We start from the raw sequence: 23,011 nt of genomic DNA on the forward strand, positions 1-23,011 counted from the left end.
TTGGTAATGACAAAGTGTACTAGATTTGCAATTGAGAGGACATGGAGGTTAGGCTCACTTAAAGGGGGTGCGGAAGATCAGGGAGAAATGCAGAGTGAAATAAAGGGAAAGTGTATGCCAAAATGCAATTAAAAATGAATGAACTCTTCTTCTTTGCATGTTCTTGTATTTCCCAAATATTCCACAATGAACGTGTATCACTATATAAGTGGGAAAAAGTTATTAAGTAAAATCAAAGATACTACTCAGAGGTAAAAAGGAAAAAAATCTCTTTATTTATTGGTAAGGCAGTTACTACTATTTACAAGCACTCAGTCCACAAAACTCATAAAGTTATTCCCATTCTAGAATTGTACCAGTATTTCCAGGCATCTTACAGAATCATTTTAAATAAGACCAAATGAGAGATGTGAGTTTCACAGTCTATAATATATATTTCGTTTCAAGAAATACGTATTTTAAAATGCACATATATTTGTATTTGCATTTGCACTAAGTAATCCTGAAATTGTCTATGGGATGAGAGGAGGGAGAACCCGGCATGCAGTGGACAGAAATGGGGGAAGACTTTTCTTGAACACCTTTTCATATGTACTTATCTTCAAACAATGTAAGGATAGTACCTATTCAAAAATAAATTTAAACAGTAAAATTGAATACAATCTAAAATTTTTAATAGAAAAACCCTCTTTTAAATTTCATATATGCAAAAGTTATGTTAAATACAATGTTTGTATTGCCAAATGGGTCAGTTCTTTAAACAGGAAATTCCCTTAGTGCTTTTTTAAAAGGGTTCTACTATCAGAAACTTAGTTTCTGTTTAAAGATACAAATGGTCACTATATTTTTACCACTTCTTTAAGAGCAAACTGCAGACTTTTGACAAGATTCAAACCCTAGCAGAAAAAAAGTTAACAAAAGAAAACAAAAAAACTTGTCACAGACAACATATACCTCACCAGAGGATAACTACACGTTTGTTATGGCTCCAGAGTTTAGAATGAGAACCAGTGGTTTTATTTTTTTTTTATTTTTATTTTTTTTAGGCAAGAAGTGGATTTATTTAGAGAGAGACACACTCCACAGAGTGTGGGCCATCTCAGAAGGTGAGAAAGGCCCCAGTGGTTTTAAATATGTTCTAAGGGGGCAGATTCAAGTTCAACGGAGAAAAAGATAATTAAAGCGGTCCACGGGTGAAACCAGATGGCAGGATTACAAAGCAAGAGATACACAGGATTTCTGAATCCTCCTCTAACAGCTGTGAAACTTTGTTAAGTTTAACACTGGGACGGCTGGACCAAGGGTCTCTCAAATCCACAACGCTTCAAGTGATGTGAGTTCCCTCTGCTGGAAGAGTTAAGGGGAGGGATAGCGTAGTAGAATCTATAGGGTTGAGAGCATGAATTGGAGCAGGTTTCAAACAGATTAACCACTGGCCCCTGACAATAAACCTAAGAATCCCCAGCCATGGACCCTAATCTATGCTACATTTAAAAGTGCAACGTAAAGTTCATCATTTTCCATGTGCACCCGGATGTGAGCACAGAAGTTGCATGGTGGCACTCAAATACGAGGTGGTCATATGGAAGAGAAAGGCACGTGTATTAATTCTTAAAGATTGTTCCCAAAAGGAGTGACAACATTTAAAAATGAAGGTGGAGGACTCTCAGACCCTGAGGATAAACCCACAAAAACCTGAGGGCCCAAGAATTCCAGGTTGCGAACTTGACTAGGTCACTCAGAAAGTACCCGACCTGGAACATTTAGTGAATCAGATATGGCACACAAGTTGTGTATAAAATGAGGTAAATGTCTAATTTGGATCACCTCAGTGGAGACTTGATCATGGGCAAAGGGCTGCTATTCAGCCTCATTCACTGTTGTGTTAAATTGATCAGCGTCTGGTTTTATCGGTCAGTAACCACAATGTACCAGTTGCTTATACGTTTAAATTGCCTGAGCATTGGGGGAATATAATGTATTGCTAAGGGAAATGCCATGATATCAAACCTGCCCACCACCATGGTGAGTCCCTGAAGCAGAGGCCAGTTAGGCTGTGTAGTGACTAATAGTTCTAATAATGATAAACACTGCTAGTATCATTATTAAATAACTAACATTTGCATAATACTCTATCAAAAGTTTTCATATCTTTCCTTTTGTTTGGTAGAAGCCAAACTTTTGAGAGACAAAAAAAATAAAAGAAAAAATTGACTGTGGTTCTTGTAGGTTGAGCAAAACTAGGCAAAATATATAGAAATCTTATTCCATCTGCCCATTTTCATCATAAATGTCTGGACAGACAATGGCTGTAGGCACTGCCAAATGGTTGTGATAAATTACTTCCTTTTGTTCTGGACTCTAAATTCTCTCTCTCTCTCTCTTTCACTCACACACACACACACACACACACACACAGACAAGGGCCAAGTATGTATACGCTCCAGTTAGGAAAAACGAGCCAAGAATGATTGCACTAACGTATAGTCCCATGACTCACAGGCATAAATGTCTAGTGACTCCTCCAGTGTTTGCTGGAGGCCTCTGAAAAGAAAGATCATGGGACGTTTCCTGATTCCAGAGTTTAACCTTGCACATGTACTAGGTTCCAGTGAAACAGAAATGTAAAATAGACCAGAGGCCCAGGACTTCAACATCTAGCCCCACATGTTTCTGATGCAGGAGAGTTCATCACCTATTTTGACCAGCTAGACTCAGAGCTAAGAGCTGGCCTTGTTATTCCTCAGTCAGAGAATATCAGTGACTGTTGATGCTGTTGATTTGAGGCTAAAAGTCAGAGAATTAGATGCAAAGAAACTCAAACTCTGTTATTTCCATTAAGGTTACTACCAGAAGATTCTGCTATCATAGGCCTTATATGCACCACACCACAATTAGATTTAAACCTTAATCCTCCCAACAGATAATACTTCTCTGCTATATAGATAAGGCTCAAAAAACTGGTCAGATTTAGTGTCTCAGAGCAAGGGAATCACAGCGTACAAGAGGAACCCAAGGCTTCTCTCTCCAGACCTTTTGCTCTTTCCTTTGTACCAAACCATCCTTCACTTGCAAAGGACTGTTAAATGACCAAAAGCTATGTATACCCTACTGGACAAAGACTGTACCCACCAGCTGTTAGCTTTGACTCGTATGAACAATGGTCTGGAAGATCATCCTGACATATATATATGAGATTTGTTTCCATGGTCAACCTACATTCAAATCCATGTGATTACTAGCTACGTTATTACAAGGTTCTTATGAATATTCTCATTGCAAATTTGCCAGATATTAATTTGACTTACACAGAAATAATTATCAAACCAAGCATCACTGAGTTATTTCTTCTTCATTCTCTGACATCGTTCATGAGCACCTGCATATCCAAGAAATATTCATAAAGTCCTGTTATGACCCATGCCATTCCAGTTCAGTTAAGTGGGAAATAAAATCCTGTAAACAATACCTTACTGGAGGCTGTAGCAAATCACTCTGTCTCCTTGGGCTTCAGCTTCTTCGTCTGTAAATGAAGTCATTAACCACAGGATTTTCAATCTCCCTCCTTCCAGGAATTAACATTTAATTCCTTCCAAGAATTAAAAATTCCTCTTGAAAAAAAAAAAAAAAAAAAGTTCAGTACGTAGGAGTGTTCACAACCTTAATTTTTACAGTATTAAAGTTTCCATACAGAGTCACTCCCTCCAGAAGGCATAGCCAGACACTCCCTGGCTAAAGAGAGAGCAACAAGCCCTGTGAAGAGTGTCAGTCCCTGAGGCCGCCTCCCTCCTCAGCACTGTGGGCCAGAGGAGCAGAGAGCGTGTCAGAGCCAAGGCAGGGGATGTTGACTACAAACAGCTGCCAACCCTGAGGACTCTGACCGAGACTCTGCTGTGTGCAGGTTTAGTTCTGATTCAAGCCACACCCGAAGCCAGCCTCCGCATTTATGTGTTTTCAGGTGAAAGAAGCAACAAATTTTCTTCTTTGCTTTAGTTGGTTTGAAGTCAGTGTTCCATCACCGGCATCTGAAGGTCCTGACCAACATGGAATGTAATACGAGGTCGTAAAGTTTCCGCTCCCAGAGCAGCTAAATGTGTCTCTCTTCACACTAAATGTGTCATCTTCCGAGAGCCGATTCTGTTCCCGGCCCAGGAGAAACAGCTCCTGCAGGAACACATTCCTTACACTATAGCAGGAAGTGGATGTGGCCTAGACCAAATTTTAGGGGAGAACAGGGAGAGGGTAGGTGAACCACGACCCCATCACAATCCAATGTCCAAAACAAGACCGTGCAGAGGGGATACAGTATTATAACAAGGGGTGAGCATATAGAAGGGAAACCTAAGTTCAATCAAGGCCACAGACAGTGGTTCCGTGCTAAAAGGAAACTTAAAATATACCTGGTCCCACCTTTTACTTCACAGATACACGAACCGAGGCCAATCACTTTTTTCTCAACGTGCACAGCTAAATTCAAGACTACAATCCAAGGCTTCAATAAAGAAAGTTTTCGACCATTTAGACTTATCAAAAAGAAAAAGAAGAAAACACCAGATTTTGTTGTGTCGGAAAATAGGGCATATTCTATCACTAGAATGACACTACCCGTTACTTATTTTTATGATGGGTGGGAGGTTGGAAGCGATGACCAAAGGGTCCTTTCAAGTCTAAGGGTCGATCAAAATTCTCTACTATAGTAAAAGTTCTTCCTGTGGCACAGGGAATACTACTTTTTTACGTAGTGTGAAAGCAGGCTGAGGCATCTGTTTTTTTCTTCCATGTTTGTCTGCTTGTCGACTCACATCATTGTTGACAGCGGTGAGAATGGATAAGATATCTTCCTGTCTGCAGGCAGAAAAGAAAACATATTTTCAACCAGGAGGCAGAAATCACATACCACGTTATTTCTTCCCAGTCTAGCATGCTAAGATTCTAACTGGAATGTTGCCAAATATAGAGAAATCTTGTTTCTAAAATTGAAAAAGAAATGTTAAATTATATAAAAATTTTCAATTCTACATTCAGTATTTAAGAACATTATAATAATAATCACACCTTGCATTTTAATGCACTTAGTCCACAAAGACATTTTGCATATAATTATTTTTCCGTATTCCTCCTTCAAGCTGGCAGATAGATAGATAGAACAGGAGGTGATAGAAATAGAGAGAGAGAGAGAAAGAGAGAGCCTACTATTAATAATACCCTCTCTAAGGGCCTTCCCTGGTGGTGCAGTGGTTAAGAATCCACCTGCCAATGCAGGGGACACAGGTTCGAGCCCTGGTCTGGGAAGATCCTACATGCCTCAGAGCAACTAACCCCGTGCACCACAACTACTGAGCCTGAGCTCTAGAGCCTGTGAGCCACAACTATTGAGCCCACATGCTGCAATTACTGAAGCCCGCATGCCTGGAGCCTGTGCTCCACAACAAGAGAAGCCACCACAATAAGAAGCCTGCACACCGCAATGAAGAGCAGCCCCCGTTCTCCACAACTACAGAAAGTCCGTGTGCAGCAACAAAGACCCAAGGCAGCCAATAAATAATAAATAAAATAAATAAATAAATACCCTCTCTATTTTAGGTTTTGGGAGGGATAAAGAGCAAACATGACACAATTCCTGAAGTTAAACACTTAGAATACAGACATGAAACGTACCAAGGATAGCATATAGACAAACTCCGTAATACAAGGCATAATGTGATCAACACAGAATGAAAAGTAGGTCAAAGTTCCCCTGCAAATTCTGAGAAGACAGCACCTCTGGCTGGGAGAAGAAGAGAAGACTCCATAGAGGAGGCAACATTTGATCTAGGGCTCAGGGGCATTTACCAGAATGTTCCAGCGGCGGGCGATACGTATCACCAGGAGCAAAACATAGGCTCTGGAGACAGAACTCAAGTTTGAATCATGCCTTCATCACTCACTGATTATGTGATCCTTGGCAGTTCACTTATTTCACGATGCCTCTGTTTTCTCAGCTCTATAAGGGTACCCATTTTAGAGATTGCCGTGAGAATTAAATGAGGCAATTTATGTAAAGGACTCGGAGCACTGGCTCCCACATTCCACTGATCATCATGTCTGGTGTTAGTAATACTACTACTGCTTACCATCACCTTCAGGTGGGCATGCAGGCCCTACATGGTTCTCAGTACCTGCATCCTGCATCGCACTAGCTGTTCTCGCTATCCCCAGATCTCCCTGTGGCTGACTCATCATTCAGTCTCACTTGAAATATCACCTCTACCAGGAAGCCTTCTCAAGTGGCACCCTGTTCCACTCTCTATATCATTACCCTGTTTTGCTTTTCCTAGCAGGTATTACTTTCTAAAATTATCTTACTAATTCAAATATTCATTTACTTATATTTTTATGATGTCTTCCTCTCACTGAGTGGTAAGTCCTATGGAGAAGAGAGTTTGTCTCTCTTGTTCACAACGATACCCCAAGCCCCTGGCTCAGTACCCAGGACAGTAGGCACACAGCAGACCTCTCATGAATAGTGCATTTTCCCTGACGCCATAGGACATTTGTCTTTGATGGAGAGGTTGGTAAAGAAGAGGGAAAAACTAAGGTGATTCAAGGCTCCAATCCGGCGCCCAATCCTGAATTCCCAGAAGAGCATTGTAACCATTCCTAGAAATGGGGATTCAGGAGTAGAAGCTCCTGGAGAGGGCTAAGGAGATGAATTCAGGATTGTGCATATTGAATGTGAGGTCCAAGGGCAACAGAGAGGTAGAATGTCTGGCCAGCTGTGAGAAATGCTTAGGACCTGAAGAATGAGGTTGACTCAGCCTGGCATTCACCTGTCCAGCAAATACTTATCAACCTCAACCATGTATCAGGTACTGTGTCAGGTGCTGAGGATATAAGGTTAAATGAAACATCTCTGCCTTCCAGAAGCTCAGAGATGGCAATTTGGGAGACATTTTCATGGAGATGCCCATGGCCTCCAGGTATAGCTAAAGCTGCCGAAAGGGGCTATAGAGAGAGAGCAGAGAAGGGCCAGGGCAGAACCTTGGTGAAGGCCCATTTGCATGGCACCAGGTAAAGAGCATGTGACAGAGACAGACAGAAAGTTGTCAGAGCAGCGGCAGGAAACCAAGGATATTGTAATGCCAAAGGCAGCACACTCAGTAAATATAAGCAATTGATCATGCCCATACTGATGCTGTTCCCTCTCCCCAGGATGTCTTTCTTCCTGATTATTCACCTAACATCTATTTGGCATCTCTAGAAGCTCCCCCTGATCCTCCAAATCTGGGTGAGATGCTAGTTCTATATGTTCCTATAACACCTGTGCTTTACAATGTATGTTTACCTTAAGGGAATGATCTTCCCCATCTACTTTTCTGTCCCTCTAGATTGTGAGCATCTTGAGGACAGGGACTGTGTCTTTTTTAAAATTCTGTAGTAGAGGAATGGAACAACTCAAAACTCTCACCTTGGGACCAAGTCCTTCAGATGATTATACAGAGATTGGATATACCAGCTACCTTCCTCCACATGCCGAAAGGACACGTAGCCAGGGACAGTGGCCAGGCCAAGAAGGAAATCCGCCTCAACGGGAATACTGTCCTGAAGGGAAGGGGGCACGTGCTCAGGATTTACTGCATCTGCTTCAATGGATACGGACGGTTGTATCTCTTCACCTTGGCAGGCCTGGATGAAAAAGAGTTTGGGTTTGTGAGCCAGACCAGGGCACTGCTCAGCTGTGAAGTGAGACATGATCTCCCGGATGGGAATGAGGTCCCCATCAGAAGAGTAGACAGCTCCAAATTTCCCATGGGTCAGAACGCAGAACACAAAGCAGTCTCCATCCGCATGGCCTGGATGAGTCTTAAATTCCTGCAGAACCTCGTCTAGGTGACCTTTAGTCACATTGACATATATATGCACATGGAACCCAAGCCACTGAAACACACGCTTCAGGCACTCTGTGAAAAAAGGGAGAGAAAGGGGAAATCATGAAATGATGTGAAATGGAGCGAAACAAAGTAAAATGAAGGGGTGAACAATGCTAGCAATTATAAAAATTGCATAGCAAATAGCCTGAAGCTTTGGATTTTTTTTTTTACTTTCATAACAATAAAATGTTACCATTAACCTGCCTTTTCATAGTAGCCACCGTGCTATCGCCATGATCCTGTGAGTCAGCTGAGGCCAGAATTTCATTCTGTTTCACAGGTGAGAAAGCTGAGGCCGCATGCCTCTCCCACAATCACAAAATGGTTAGTGACGGAGGCAGAAATCTAACCCAGGTTTTCTCGTGCTGACCCAGGTGCTTCCTCCTAACCAGAGTCATAAGTGGTCAGGGACTCTGGTCACTCTTTAAGCAGGCTGGTGACACCCAGGAGCTATGGTCTGAATGTTTGTCCTCCCCCCCCCCCCCAATTCACATGTTGAAATCCTAACTCCTAAGGTGAGGGTATTAGGAAGTGGAGGCTTTGGGAGGTGTTTAGGTCATGAGGGTGGAGCCCAGAAGAAGACCCCAAAGAGCAATCTTGCCCCAGCCGCGTAAGGTTACAGAGAGAAGACGGCCATCTGGCAACTGGGCTCTCACCAGACACCAAAATGCCAGAGCCTTGATCTTGGACGTCCCACTTTCCAGAACTGTGAGAAATAAATGTTTGCTGTTTAAAAGCCATCTAATGATATTAGACACCATCGGATGGACTAAGACACCAGAATATATAGGAAGCTTGGAAATATTTCTGATATCATCCTTATATCTAAATGGAAGAAAAAAATTACAAAAAGGGACTTCTTAGGTGGCGCAGTGGGTAAGAATCTGCCTGCCAATGCAGGGGACATGGGTTCAAGCCCTGACTCAGGAAGGTACCATGTGCCACAGAGCAATTAGGCTCATGTGCCACAACTGTTGAGCCTGCACTCTAAAGCCCGTGAGCCACAACTATTGAGCCCATGTGCTGCAACTACTGAAGCCCATGCGCCTAGAGCCTGTGCTCCACAACAAGAGAGGCCACCACAATGAGGAGCCCACACACCACAATGAAGAGTAGCCCCCGCTCGCCGCAACTAGAGAAAGCCCGTGTGCAGCAACGAAGACCCAACACAGCCAATAAAATAAATAAATTTTAAAAATAAAAAAATAAAACTACAGAAAGAAAACGTGAAAATAAAAAATGATTTTAAGATTTCTAACTTGCATTTCATGTACTTCCAGACTTTCTTACCAGCATCTTTATCGGTCCCTTGTCTTTTTGACAGTGAGGTAAAACTGCGGTTGTTGACAACAACACAATGCCCTCTGTGCTTCCGATTCATCCTGTACACAGCTGTCTCCTTGAAAGACGGAGAGATAGGAACCGCTTATCAGGGAATTCTCATTTTAAGGGTTTAATGTTTCTAACCAAGCAGAGAGTTCTCAAGATCCTGGTCCTGATCTGGAATTCATCAATTAATTCCAAGGCGGAATAACAGGTCCTCATTAAAATTCAAACTTCACCTGTCTTAACTGCAGAATGTGAATTCGCAGTGTTAAATAATAAAATATGTACTTTTAACTTTGGCAAACCCAGTATTTGTGCAAAAGCATCTTTCTTATTGGATTAGCAAAGTGAGGAAAGCATAGGTAAGAATCTAACAAGACAATAAAAATATCAAATGGTAATTAGTTTTTTTAAATGGTAGGATTCTGGAGTGATCTGATTCCTCCAGAAACAGAACTCTCTTTTGTAGAGATCACAGTGGGAATTTTAAAATATGTGCAATTATTTTTGAAAATTATTATAAATAGCATTTAATTACAAATTAGCTGAGCTGGCTTCAATAGGGCCTCTCTGTGGCTGAAATGATCTCCTAAAAACATGGTACAGCTTTCTTTTTTCCTTTTTTTTTGGCATTTTAAAATTATTTATTTATTTACATCCTTATTGGATTATTATTGCTTTACAGTGTTGTGTTGGTTTCTGCTGTACAACAAAGTGAATCAGCTATATATATACACATATATCCCCTCCCTCCTGGGCCTCCCTGCCACCCTCCCCATTCCACCCCTCTAGGTCGTGGTCACAAAGCACCAAGCTGACCTCCCTATGATATACAGCACAGGGTGCAGCTTTGATCCAAGCAGAAAAGAAGTGGCTTCAGTCAATGAAAAAGAAATTTCCTTCTCTGGAAATAACTCAAAGGGTATGCATGACTGAAAGGGCAATAACATTACCTCCATAGCCAAAGGTCAACACATTTCTGATTATTATGGAAAAAGGTGAAAAGAACAGAGATAATCATACAGAGAGAGGAAGAAGAACCAAGACAGAAACAAAAGTCTGAGCCCACAAAGTCATTAAGGCCTGGACCCTAGTTGGAGAAGATCTGAAGAAACAGTGCAAACCTTTGTGCTGGTTTCAGAAGTTACAGGGTCAATAGATGCTCCCACCATCTCCATGGAGACCAGGGTTGCTCTATCACCTAGAAAAACAAGTACTTATACTCTTCAAATATCTTTCCCCAAACACTTAGATTTCCTTACAGAGGATGGGCTGGACTCAGCTGAAGTGATCCTGGTTAAGAGTTTAGTTGGGTTGTCGGCATTTAGCTGGCACTGGATAGAGAGGCTGGGCAGACACCAAAAGGAAAGAGGGGGAAAAAAAAAGTCCCAGCAACAAAATTTGGGCAGAGCAAAAATCACCACAGCCCTGGGATCAATTTAGCCATGATTTGGCACTGGCTGAGGACGGCACTGCTTTGAAGTGCCCCTGCAAGCTCCCCGGTTCCTCTGAATAAGAGTCCCTCATAGAGAGAGGAAGCCAAAGATGAGCTGTCACATGACGGTAACGGGAAAATGTGACTTGAAGCTTTCCTTCTCCCACACACGTCTGGCAAGGTGTCATGAGAATCCGGAAGATTTGGCCTCGTCTGTGAGGCCTGAGTTATTGATTAACCACGGTTAAGGGTCAGTCCTGGGCTCTCAGCTCAGGCAGAGCAAGTCAAGGATCCCCCAGACCAGAGACTCTGTGGAAAGGGATCCCCGCAGCAGTCCTCCTGTGCACCTGTACATTCCCCCTCGACTTACGAGAAAGTAACTCTCCAGCAAAGCCAGGTCTCAACTTTGAAACCACAGAGTTGCAACACTCAAGGAAACCTGCTTGTTTTTCAGAGACGTGAAACCATTGTCTGAAGTCCTCAGAGGGTACACGCACCGCCGGGTTTAAATCCCAGCTCCACTCCGTTCTAGCTGCATTACTTTCAGCAAAGCACGAGACCTCGTGGGTCTCAGTTTCTTCATCATTAAAAGGGAATAACAGTGGTACCTATCTCCAGGTGACTGGAGTATTAAAAGAGATAAGTCCTAGAAAGCTCTTAGAACAGTGCCTGGCACTTGACGAGAGCTCAGTAACGGTAAGTCTCAACCACGTTATACCATGCGGCCTCCCAGTTAGGCAGAAAGACAAAAATCCGTAGGAACGTGGGGTGTCGTGGACTCTGAAGTTTAAACTTCCAGAAAAAAAATGAGGAATGGACCTATCACAGAGAGAACACCAAAAACCTGTTTAGCCCAGTCGTAGATTCTGGAAATTTTTTCAACCTCATGGTTTCTGGGCAAGGATTCAGGGCATTAAACACATTGTTGCCAAGTCCATCCCTATGGCCCCCTCTTTTCCTCTGAAAAATACAAGCAGCATCTGGAGCCAGGCTGTTCTACAGACAACATTCTTCCCTGAACGATGCTGCTGGTCTGAGGGTTTCTGCCCACCAAGGGCTCCTTTCCTCCAGGCAGAGGGCGACCTCATTCTGAAGGGTGGAGGGAGAGCAGCTCTGCATGCCACAGAGGCTGCTAGGCTAGGCTTCTGAAATTTGATAGAAAACACCCAGCCCTCTCCATCCCCCCCCGTGGAAAAGCCTGGTATAATCCATGCATTCAGTGGCTTGCCCTGAATTAGGATAAGAACTGTATTCTCCACTAATTTGTAAACCTTCTCCCAAGTCATCCCAAATTGCTTGGTATGCGTCAAATATATCCGTTACTGCCATACTGATCCAAGTTATAAAAAGCGTATTAGAGGGAATTCCCTGGCGATCCAGGGGTTAGGGCTCTGCACTTTCACTTCGGAGGGCCTGGATTCAATCCCTGGTCGGGGAACTAAGATCCCTCAAGCCTCACAGTGTGGCCAATAAGAATTTTTTTAAAAAGGGTATTAGAACCTCAAAAGCTGGTACAAGAGGGTAAAGCAATTATATTCCAATAAAGAGCTTTAAAAAAAGTGTATTAGAAACACCTACCATTACTCTGTGCATGTTCCTCTTGCCAGGATATCTCCTGTTGAGGAAAAAGGAAATTCATGAATTGCAGGAAATTCACATAGTTAGGACAAGGCCTGAAAATCTAGGCCTGATGCAGAGAAGAAAAAATACCTGATCCCCAGCTATAGAAAAAGTCACTAGCAGGTAACGAGAAAAGAATCAACTTCTTCCTTCCAAACAGGAAGGTTCATGAAGACACAGTGGCAAAAATACATGACACATGCACATGGATATTTATTCACTGCACCATTATTTGGAATAACTGAAGACTGAAAATAACCCTAAAGTTTACCAAACCTCAGGATGGGCGAAAGAACGATGGTTCATCACCCAGTGTGGTAGAAGGCAGAAGACCATCTCCCCAGGAGATGCTCTGACGTGAAAGAAGCAACGTGAAGATTAGTATTTAGTGTGCTCTCTCTGTTATAATAAAGGAGAGATATGGGTGGGTGTTTTTCAATAGGATAAATCAAAAAACTAATCAAAATGGTAATCTACGGGGGGAGGAGAAGCAGGGCCGGGGTGCAGCGCAGACCTCTAAGTGTACGTGATAGTTTTTACTTTTAGCTTTATAAAATTAAATACAAAATTGAAGCACAGTTTAAGGCCCTTGTGTTTTCTGCATCTGCTCCCCATCTACTCCATGCCCACCAGCCCCAGCCCTTAGCCTGCAGCTGAAGGCCCCACTGGGGCCATGACCAAGGTATCTGGGGAGGGGCTGACTCCGCCACTGGCTGTGTGGTGGGAAGTACCAGGACATCTGTTTGAGGTGACAAGCACGTCACCGCCAAGTCTCTGGGGGCACCTCCCTTGCTGGAGCCTGCCAGGCGTCGGGCTGCAGGAGGGTGATTTCTCTTCATGCCAGACCAGAGCTGCACTGCCCCACTCGCAGGCTGTACTGTGAGAAGTGGAGTCATTTCTAAGAGGTGCGGTTCAGCCTTAATCTCTGAAGTGTGGCTGTTCCCGGCTCAGAGGGAACAAAGGCAAAGAAGTTTAGTTTCACTTTCCAAAACACTTCCTGCCTTTCTTTTTGCAAGACACATTTCCCTTTCTTCAGAATCCTAGAGTCCTCCTCGACAGCATCCAAGGGCCAGGAGGGCTGTTTTCTGGGTTTGCCCAGTTGGTTTTGAAAGCAGGTGAGGGAATTTTCTGGGATTAAGGGCATCAGATACCACAGTGGGCTTGGCCCAGGCATCTCCAGGCCTCAGGTTTCTCTGGTTTGTCTCCTCCCTTGTGCTGATAAAATCAGCCAGAAAAGGGATGAGGAATAAGCTTTAGGGTCTGTCTGGCTCTCTTGGTCTGAGAATCTTGCATCCCCTGTTCATAACTCCCAAGTATCTGTGTCAGAGAGGAATGAAGGAAAGAATGAATGATGCACTGCCTGCCACACTTAGGCTTCTTTCTAGTGTTTTCCAAAGGGGTCCAGTAAGGCCTTGAAACGAAGCTGTTGTTATGTCTCTTCATTAGAGGGGCATGCGTGTCTTTAAGAAAAGGCTAGGCCACACTCAGAAATATTGATTTGGTTTTTAAACAAATTAGGGGATGTTGTTCAAAATGCAGTTTTGATGAAAGAAATTTTCACATATTGAGGAATGGGGAAGTCATCCTGGCTTATACAAGAGTTAACTTGAGTTTTACGCTCACTAAAACAGCCTGTTGTGGTCTATCAAGCATACATTGCACATCTGTTTAGTTATTCAAGAAAAGGGTGCACTAAGCAGAAATTTGTCCATAATTAAAAATAAGGATTAAATGTCTCTCTTCCTGGGGCACCAGTGCTAGTCCTCCTTCAATGATAAGACTCCCTTCCCAGGTGTCAAGACCATACTGAATTGTTGTGTGCGTGCTGATCTGTTTCTGTTTTTGAAACCTTAAAGGAGTGTATCCCTGACTTTTTTGATGTTCTTTGTTCTGACTAGACATAAAACTGCTGAAAACTATGCTTCTCCGGAGCAGTTCCTCAGAGTTATCTTAGAAACTGTCTTCCAGGCTATAGTCCTCAGTTTGGCTCAAATAAAACCCTTTTCTATTCCTGTTATAGATTGTTCACTGATTATTTTCATCAACAGTTTCTTCTCATTACATGCAATTGTTGGCAGTACTTTTTTATATAAGAAAAGCTTTCAGGTACATATGAAACATGAGACACTTGGCCAAGTTTTAGTTTATCTGTCACTTCACGGAGAGAGGCAGGTGGCCTAGATAACTTTTAAGACACCTTCCAACCCTGAGAGCCTGTGAGCATGTGTGTAACGTGAGGTGCTGCCCTCCAAAGCCTCCTGGACTCCCAGCACCACCACGGGCTATTCTCCACCTTCATCTGGCCATGACTAGAATCACCCAACGGCAGCAAAACAGCAGCACTTCAGAGGTTAAGGCTGAGCCACACCCCTTAGAAACTACTCAGGTTTTAGGAGGCAAAGGGGAAAGTCCTGTGTGTGTGTGTGTGTGTGTGTGTATGTGTGTGTGTATGTTTTCCACTTGCAAGTCAGCCTCTGGGCACAAAACTAGGTGAAAATGTGGGCGAGGGGAGGACTTAAATTTAGTGGGCAAAACAACTCTTGAGGGAGAAAAGAAGGCTCTTGCTTATGGTAAAATGCTGAGTGCTGACGTAAATGTGGAGAGAATGCTGGAGTTTGAAAATCATTGCTTTCCAGTCACACAAGAATCATCAATGGATGCTCGAACTAAGGGGACATTTAATTCGTTTCAAGGGAAAAAATAGTAACTCGATAACACTAACTATATAGTGAAGAAATCAGACAACCTCTGGACCAAATAATCAAAGTTAAAATCATGAATGGGGAGCCAGTGAACACCACATGCCTCCAGATGGGATGCCCTGAGAAAGATACAGTATCATTGACGTAATATTCTGGCCAGGATATATATCTTGAATCTAATCATTAGGCAGCACCACACACACACACAAATGAGGAAAATTCTATTTTTTTTAAATGAAAGGTGGTGGGGGGGTGACTGTATTCTTCAAAAGTGTCTATGACATAAAAGAGGAAGAAAAGTTATGGAAATGCAAAGATTTAAGGCGATTAAAGAGACATGACAACTAAATACAATATATGATCCTAGACTGAATTATGTACTGGGGGGGAAAAAGCTATAACAGCTGTAAAAGATATTATTGGGTTAATAGATAAAATTGAAATATGGACCAGTGACTTGGTGAAACTATTGTATAATTTAATTTAACTTAACTGTACTATAATTCTGTAAAACAAAATCCTTATTATTATGAAATACACACTTAGGTATTTAGGGGTAAAGAGCCATGATGTATGCAAAAAGTTCAGGAAAAAATTATGCGTGTCCATATACAAATAGAAAAAGACAGAGAGAGCACACAAATGATAAAGCAAATGGGATAAAAGTCACAACAGGTAGGTGAATCTGGGTAAACAAATTTTGTGTTATTCATATTTTTTTCAACTCTTCTATAAGATTAAACACTTCCAAATTTTTAAATAACTATAACTGTAAAAATATGACACCATGAAAATAGCAAAGAAGCAATGAAATAATTTTTTAAGAATTAAAAAAATAAAGCATCCAAAAACAACCCAATTAAAAAATAGGCAAAGGACTTGAATAAACATTTCTCCAAAGAAGATATACAAATAGCCAACAAGCACATGAAAAGATCAACCTCACTAATCATTAGGGAACTGCAAGTCAAAACTACAATGAAATACCACCTCACATCTATTAGGTTGGCTACTATCAAAAACCAAGAAAATAACAAGCGTTGGTAAGGATGTGGAGAAATTGGAACCCTTGTGCTTTGTTTGCAAAGACGCAAAATAATGCAGCTGCTATGGTAAACAGTATGGTGGTTTCTCAAAAAATGAAATATAGGGAATACCCTGGCAGTCCAGTGGTTAGGACTCAGCGCTTTCACTGCCGAGGCCCAGGTTCAATCCCTGGTTGGGTAACTAAGATCCCACAAGTGGTGAGGCACAGCCAAAAAAAAAAAAAGAAAGAAATATAGAATTACCATATGAACCAGCACTTCTGGATATATACCAAAAAAAATTGAAAAGATTGAAAGCAGAGTCTCAAAGAGATATTTGTACGCCCATATTCATAGCAGTATTATTAACGATAGCCAAAAGATAGAAGTTAATTCAAGTGTCCATCCATAAATGAAGGGATAAACAAGATGTGGTACATACACACGATAGAATATTATTGAGCCTTAAAAGTGAAGAAAATTCTGACATGGATGAACCTTGAAGACATTATGCTAAGTGGAATAAGCCAGTCACAAAAAGATAAATACTGTATGATTCCACTTAAGTGAGGTACCTAGGGTAGTCAAATTCATAAAGACAGGAAGTAGAATGGTGTTTGCCAGGGGCTGGTGGGAGGGGGGAATGGGGAGTTAGTGTTTAACGGTGTTTAATAGAGTTTCAGTTTTGCAAGATGAAATGATTTCTGGAAATTGTTTATGCAAGAATATGACTGTACTTAACTAAACTGTACACTTAAAATGGTTAACATGGTACATTTTATGTTACTTGTATTTTACAACAACTTTTAAAAAAACTTTTATATGGTTAAGATGGTAAATTTTATGTGTATTTTACCACAATTAGAAAACAAAACCAAAACCAAAAAATTCCAGGGCCAACCTAACTTCACTGATGCTGACAGATGTCGGCAAAATAGAACTGCCAAGTCAGATGGGAAGAAACATAAATCCCAGGGAAGAAGGTCATGTGTCTTCCTAGGCCCATGATCATGTTGTGAGGAATGGAGTGCAAATTCTCCCAATGTTTCTGCCTCTACCCACCCTACCTTTGCTGGGTACTACAGGAACCCAGTTCTTGTCCTCTGGGACCCAGGGCAAAGTAAAAATGTGAGGCCCCTTGTTCATACATTATCAAGAATTTCCAAGCAGTGACAGCTGAGCATTAAAAAAGCATGGGCCCTGTACAATTGTACAGGCTGTACACCCATGAAGCCAGCCATGATCGAATCCCACAGATAAGAACAGAACCATTTCACAGCAGCCCAGTGGTGTACTGGAGTCAGCTCTAACCAGCTAGTGAGAGCCAATCATTAGATTTTCAGAAATTCTGCAATACAGTTAATATCATGTTGGTAACCTGAAATCAGCCACGGCAGGTGTATTTACACCAAATGCTCTCTCTCTCATTTGCATTGGAGCTGGTGGTTACACATTTACCAACACAGCAATGAACCTACCGGCAAAGCTTCAAGAAATTGGTTAACGTCCGAGGCGGAAAATAGTTCTTTCTCTCCTTGATGCAATGACTCAGCTTCCTTGGCTACGGAAGGTGTCCCTACCTGCAAGGCTGGGAATAGAATCAGACAGGAAAACAAAAAATCACCTTCTGACTAGTGGCAATCCAAGATAATCCATCACCATGAGAAATTATTTTACAGGGACATGTAGATTTGTAGTGGCATTTGCTTAAAGAGGCCTACATGTTATATAGGTGTTATATACCCAGAAAAAAAGGTGAATTTATAAATTATTTTTATCATTATATTTTCATTCCTTGTATTATGATATTTTTATTCCTTACTATTTCTATTATTTTCATAATTTAATTGGTTCCTTAAAACTACTATATACTTTACTAAATACCATTTCAGAATTTATGGTGCTTAATGTGTCAGCTAACTGCCAAATAAAGATAAAGCATTACCTCAGGAAATACAACCAGAACTCAGACTGTAATAGCAAAAAGAAAACGAAAGAAAGAAGGAAGGAAGGGAAGGAAAGGAAAAGAAAAACCATTTAAAAGTGTTGATTAAATAAATATGTTATATACATAAAATGTGTTTCTATGGAACCATTAATAAAAATAAGCTATATCTGTGTTATATACATGGGAAAATGCCAGATATATAAGGTGGGGAAAAAAGCAAGTTATAGTATATGATTAGCATGATCTTAGTTAAATATGTACTATAGATACCTAGCCATGCATGCATACATACATGCACTTAATCTCTATAGAGAGGAAAAGCCACAAAAATATACTCCAAACAGTGGGTGTCTCTGGGGGATGGATTGGCAGTAGAAGAAAAAGACGGGAGAGACTTCACCTCCTACATTCTGTATGGTTGTCCTTATTTGAATTTTTATTTAATTTTATTATAATTATTTTACATTATTTTTAATAATGAATTTAAAATGTTAAAACAAACACCAAGGATCAGTAAAACTCAGAAAGATATCCACGTGGTCCTTAAACAGAGTTTGTGTCCTAATCAGATACAATGGGCTTAGTCTTCCTGCTCACCTCACTTACAAAAAGTCTAAAATCTGCATACCTACTATCTTTTCAGTCCTTCAGTCCTTCATCCTAAATGGCAGAATTAAGCCCAAACTCTCAGAGGACTGTAGAAAGTCAATCTTAAAATATTAATTGAGACCCATGATATAATAATAAATATCCAGGCAGTCTCTGTCCCTTTTCCTGGCACACAGCTCCTAAAACCCTAGATTCTCTAAAGTGATGTGTCTTTTTGTATGCTAGTGAGATTACAGGGGGTTGGGGGCATCCTGACAGCCTCAGGGTGGGGGCTGGTTGCCAGGGGACCCAATCAAATGATCAGAGGGTTGGAACTTTCACCTTACTCCCAGAACTCTGGAAAGGCGACAGGGGCTAGAGATTGAACTAATCAGGATGGCCAGTGATGTACTCAATCATGCCTATGTAACAAAGCCTCCATTAAAAACCCTAACGGAGGGACTTCCCTGACTATCCGGTGGTTAAGACTCTGAGCTTCCACTGCCGGGGGGCAGGTCAATCCCTGCTCAGGGAACTGGGATCCCGCTGCCACAGGGCACGGCCAAAGAGGGGGAAAAAAAACCCTAACTGAGGGGGTTCACAGAGCTTCTGGTTTGGTGAACACATGGAGATGCCAGGAGGGTGATACATCTGGAGGAGGCAAGAAGTTCCGTGCCCTTTCCCCCACACCTTGCCCTATGCATCGCTTCCACTTGGCTGTTTCCGAGTTGTATCCTTTTGTAATAAGCCAGTAACCTAGTCAGTAAACTATTTTCCTAAATTCTGTGAGCTGTGCTAGCAAATTATTAAACCTGAGGAAGGGGTCATGGGAACCCCCGGTCTGTAACCAAGTTGAACAGAAGCTGTGGGTAATCTGGGGAACCACTGCTTGAGATTGGTGACTGAAGTGGGGGGCGGGGGCAGTCTTGGGGGACTGAACCCTTAACCTGTGGGAGCTGTGATAACTCTGGTTAGTGTCAGAACCAAATTAAAACATAGGACACCCAGCTGGTGTCTGCAGAGAGCTGGAGAATTGCCTGGTGTGGAAAAACTCACACATCTGGGATGAGAAGTGTTTCAGAATGTTGCTGTGAGTATTAGTAAAGGAAAACAACTTTTGTCTTTCAACATCCAAAAAAGTGATCATACTGTGCAGATTATAGAAAAGAAAAGTCAAAATTAGAATTCTTCATCTGACAGGGAACTAAATTCAATATCTTGCAATAACCTATAATGGAAAAAAATCTGAAAAGAATATGTGTGTGTGTATAACTGAATCACTTTGTTGTACACCTGAAACTAATACAATATTGTAAATCAAAAAAAAAATTCTTCTGTTAATAAACCTCAAGACTCACTGAGGCTAATGTAAACATTTTACTACATAGAAACTAGAGTGCCTTCTCTAGAGTTCAAATATTCAAAATAATCTGGCTACCTGTCCTATGTTTACTCTGTGTGGAGTACTATATTACAGAAAAATGATGATGTGATCAGAAAAAAAAAATCTCAGCATTCAGAGTTCAAGTGAGGATTTTAAATATACTTTCATATCAACCCTCTGCTTTTTATTTCTCCCTTGATTACCTGATGGTTAGAAGAGCTGTTTTTATTCTTCATAATTTTTACTTAAAGTACACATTAAATTATCTATTGATTTGGTTATTGTTTGAGATTTTATCAAATTAACAACAGTACATTTTGTTCCTCAACTCATTTTGTGTTAATAGAATTCTTAGAGAGAAGTTTCCTTCTGGCTAGTTTTCTTTCAACCAGATAAACCTGCACACTATGTTCAGCCTCTGAACTAAAATATGGGTGTGGTATACAAGCTTCATGAATACATTCCTGAGTGTTTACTTTTAGCTTTTGTTTAATTGTGGAGAAATGGACTCTGAAACCCATAAATATTCAGCATATTGACACATGGTAAGGAAGCCAAATTTGATTTCTGCCCTGTGCAGCTTATTTCTGTATAATACCACAGCAATACTACCTTTACAAGACTGACTAAAAACAAAAAAAGAAAGAAAATTCTTCTCTAATAGTAATTTATAAGAATATGAAAGTTTTCATGACTTTCCTCGCTAACAAACATATTCACAGCAACGTGTATTGAATGCTTACTCTGTACCAGACATGCATTTTACAGGAATTATCTCATTCAATCCTCAAAAAATTTATGAAGAAGGCACTATGATTAGCCCCACTTTACAGATGGGAAAAGTGAGATATACAACACCTGAGGAAAGGGCCACTGCACCATTAATAAGTGGAGTCCTGGCAATCTGATTCCATGGCTCTCACTCTTTTTTTTTTTTTTTTTTGTTCATTTAATTTATTCATACCTTCAATTATTCATATACAATGTTTCTGGCATTGTCCTAAGTATAGTGTTACAGCATATTTAGAACATAGTTTCTGTCCTCTTGGAGCTTATATTCTCCTATCAATCTTCTAGTAGTAATCTCTGCATGAACACATGAACAGATAAGTGGATGTTAAAGCCAAGTTTTAATTGAGGATAAATGGAAACTAAATATAGGCATCTGTGTAAGTTACGTATCAAGCAGAAGGTTTTGAAAGAGAAAAAGCTATTTAAGGATCTTACATATACACACAGAACTGGGGGATATAAAACCAGAACTTCATTCCCCAAATAAATAAATGAAACATAGTAAAAACGAACTCAGCAGTCAATAATTCTGAAGTAAATTAGAAGAGACTGATTTTTTTCTACATTGTTTCAAAAATGTGTACTTAAATATATATTTTAGGGTGTTAACACTGAAAAATTTATCCTAATTCTGTTGCAAAACACTTCAGCATGTAGCAGTAGTTTCTAAAAATTATTTGAGGTATTTTTTAAAGGATTAACAAATGCCACTTTCAGAATTTTGGAATCTATTTCAGAGATATGTGTTCATCTGTTTTTTTTTTCCTTTAAGAACTTTTATTGAGATACAATTTACATACAATAAACTGCATATATTTAAAGCATACAATTTGATTTTTTTTTCTTATTAGTAATGTATATATGGCATAGCTTACATACTCAATTCCTGTGTCATCCTGCCACTTTCTTTTTTATGTTATTTCATTCAAAACAATTTCTTTTACTCTCACTTCCATGTAAGAATCAGAAGAAGACGTTTGTATAAAACCACTTTCCCTCAGTAGAATATAAGCTCCAAGAAGGTAGGAGCTTTGCTCTATACCTTGCTGTAGCTCCAACTTCTAAAACTGGGCCTAGTACAGAGTATGCATTCAATAAACATGTGCTGAATGAACAATTGGGGAGATTTCAAGAGAATATTATCCGAGCGATGAGTAAACATCATACACAGTCAACTGGTTTAAGAATTCCCATGGTCTGGCGCAAGCAAGCGAGCGAGCAGAAGCTAGTTACCTTTTTTCTCTCTTTTATATTTGTCTATCTTTCTCGTAAGGTTAGGTACAATTTTTTTGCAGAGATCCTCCAGTAATGTCAGATTATCTTCATCTATTTTAGCTTGTTTCTCCAGAAATGCCAGGAAACTTAGAGAGGTCTGCAAGAGAATCAGTGGAGCCACATTTACTTGCTGTTGATTATCCATTGCGTTAACAAATAAGGTGGAGTGTCTACCCAGGAGGACTTCAGCAGCATGGGGGAGGAGGCACTGGAGAGATTGTAAACCTCTATACAAGCTATATTAATACCAGATACCCAATATACATAACTCACTAACTACTCAGGAACAATCCAATAAGGAGATGCTCTTATTATCCCCATTTTAAAGATGAAATAACTGAGGCACAGAGCGGTTCAGTAGCTTGTCCAAGGTCACAGAGTCGATAAGCGACAGAGTTGGTATGTGAGTCCTGGCAGCCTGATGCTAAAAGTCTGTCTCATTAACCACTGAGCGATACTGCCTCTGACTCACAGCTGTAAATGATACAATAGATTAGGGCAGCAGCAAAACAGGGGCACCAAAGAAACGAGAAGGTGTTTTGAAAGAATTTTATGTTTGGTATTTTAAAAGAAAAAAAATGTCTTACGCACTCCTGGGAAAAATTGCAAATTGGCTAGTATTATTTTAATATTGAATTACATATCTTTTCAGTGATAAGGAATTCTGAATCAATGTCTTAATCTGGTTATAAAAATATATATATGAATAAAATTGTGTTAGAGCTCACAGAAAAGAATAATTAATCAGAGGGACTTCCCTGGAGGTGCAGGGGTTAAGACCCCCATGCTTCCACTGCAGGGGGCACAGGTTCCATCCCTGGTAGGGGAACTATGGTTCCATGTGCCACACGGAACGGCCCCACCCCACCCCCCAAAAAAGAATAACTAATCAGAAAGTGAACATCTAAGCACTAGCTAACTACATACCTAAGCGTCGGCAGGATGGGGTGTGGGGGGGGGTGGGACCGTTCCAGACACGCTAGCCAGTTGAAAAGGGACTGTGCCT

General features: G+C 40.9%; 1 protein-coding gene across 3 annotated transcripts in view; it reads right to left on the reverse strand.

Annotated features, from left to right (window-relative positions):
* Positions 1–281: 281 nt before the first annotated feature.
* Positions 282–23,011, reverse strand: part of CASP10 (caspase 10) — a 30,394-nt gene continuing 7,664 nt past the window's right edge. The window contains exons 4-10 of one of the 3 annotated variants that reach the window (XM_057745885.1): positions 21,964–22,102; positions 17,497–17,606; positions 12,250–12,286; positions 10,361–10,437; positions 9,201–9,309; positions 7,448–7,940; positions 282–4,845 (exon numbers count right to left, since the gene is read on the reverse strand). In XM_057745885.1, coding sequence (XP_057601868.1) covers positions 4,692–4,845; positions 7,448–7,940; positions 9,201–9,309; positions 10,361–10,437; positions 12,250–12,286; positions 17,497–17,606; positions 21,964–22,102 — 1,119 coding nt within the window. In that variant the 3' untranslated portion in view covers positions 282–4,691. Of the gene's footprint in view, positions 4,846–7,447; positions 7,941–9,200; positions 9,310–10,360; positions 10,438–12,249; positions 12,287–17,496; positions 17,607–21,963; positions 22,103–23,011 lie in introns of those variants that run through there. The other 2 variants (XM_057745886.1, XM_057745887.1) reach the window with 2 other exon arrangements.

This window comes from Hippopotamus amphibius, chromosome 8 (genome assembly GCF_030028045.1).
Source record: "Hippopotamus amphibius kiboko isolate mHipAmp2 chromosome 8, mHipAmp2.hap2, whole genome shotgun sequence".
NCBI lineage: Eukaryota > Metazoa > Chordata > Mammalia > Artiodactyla > Hippopotamidae > Hippopotamus > Hippopotamus amphibius.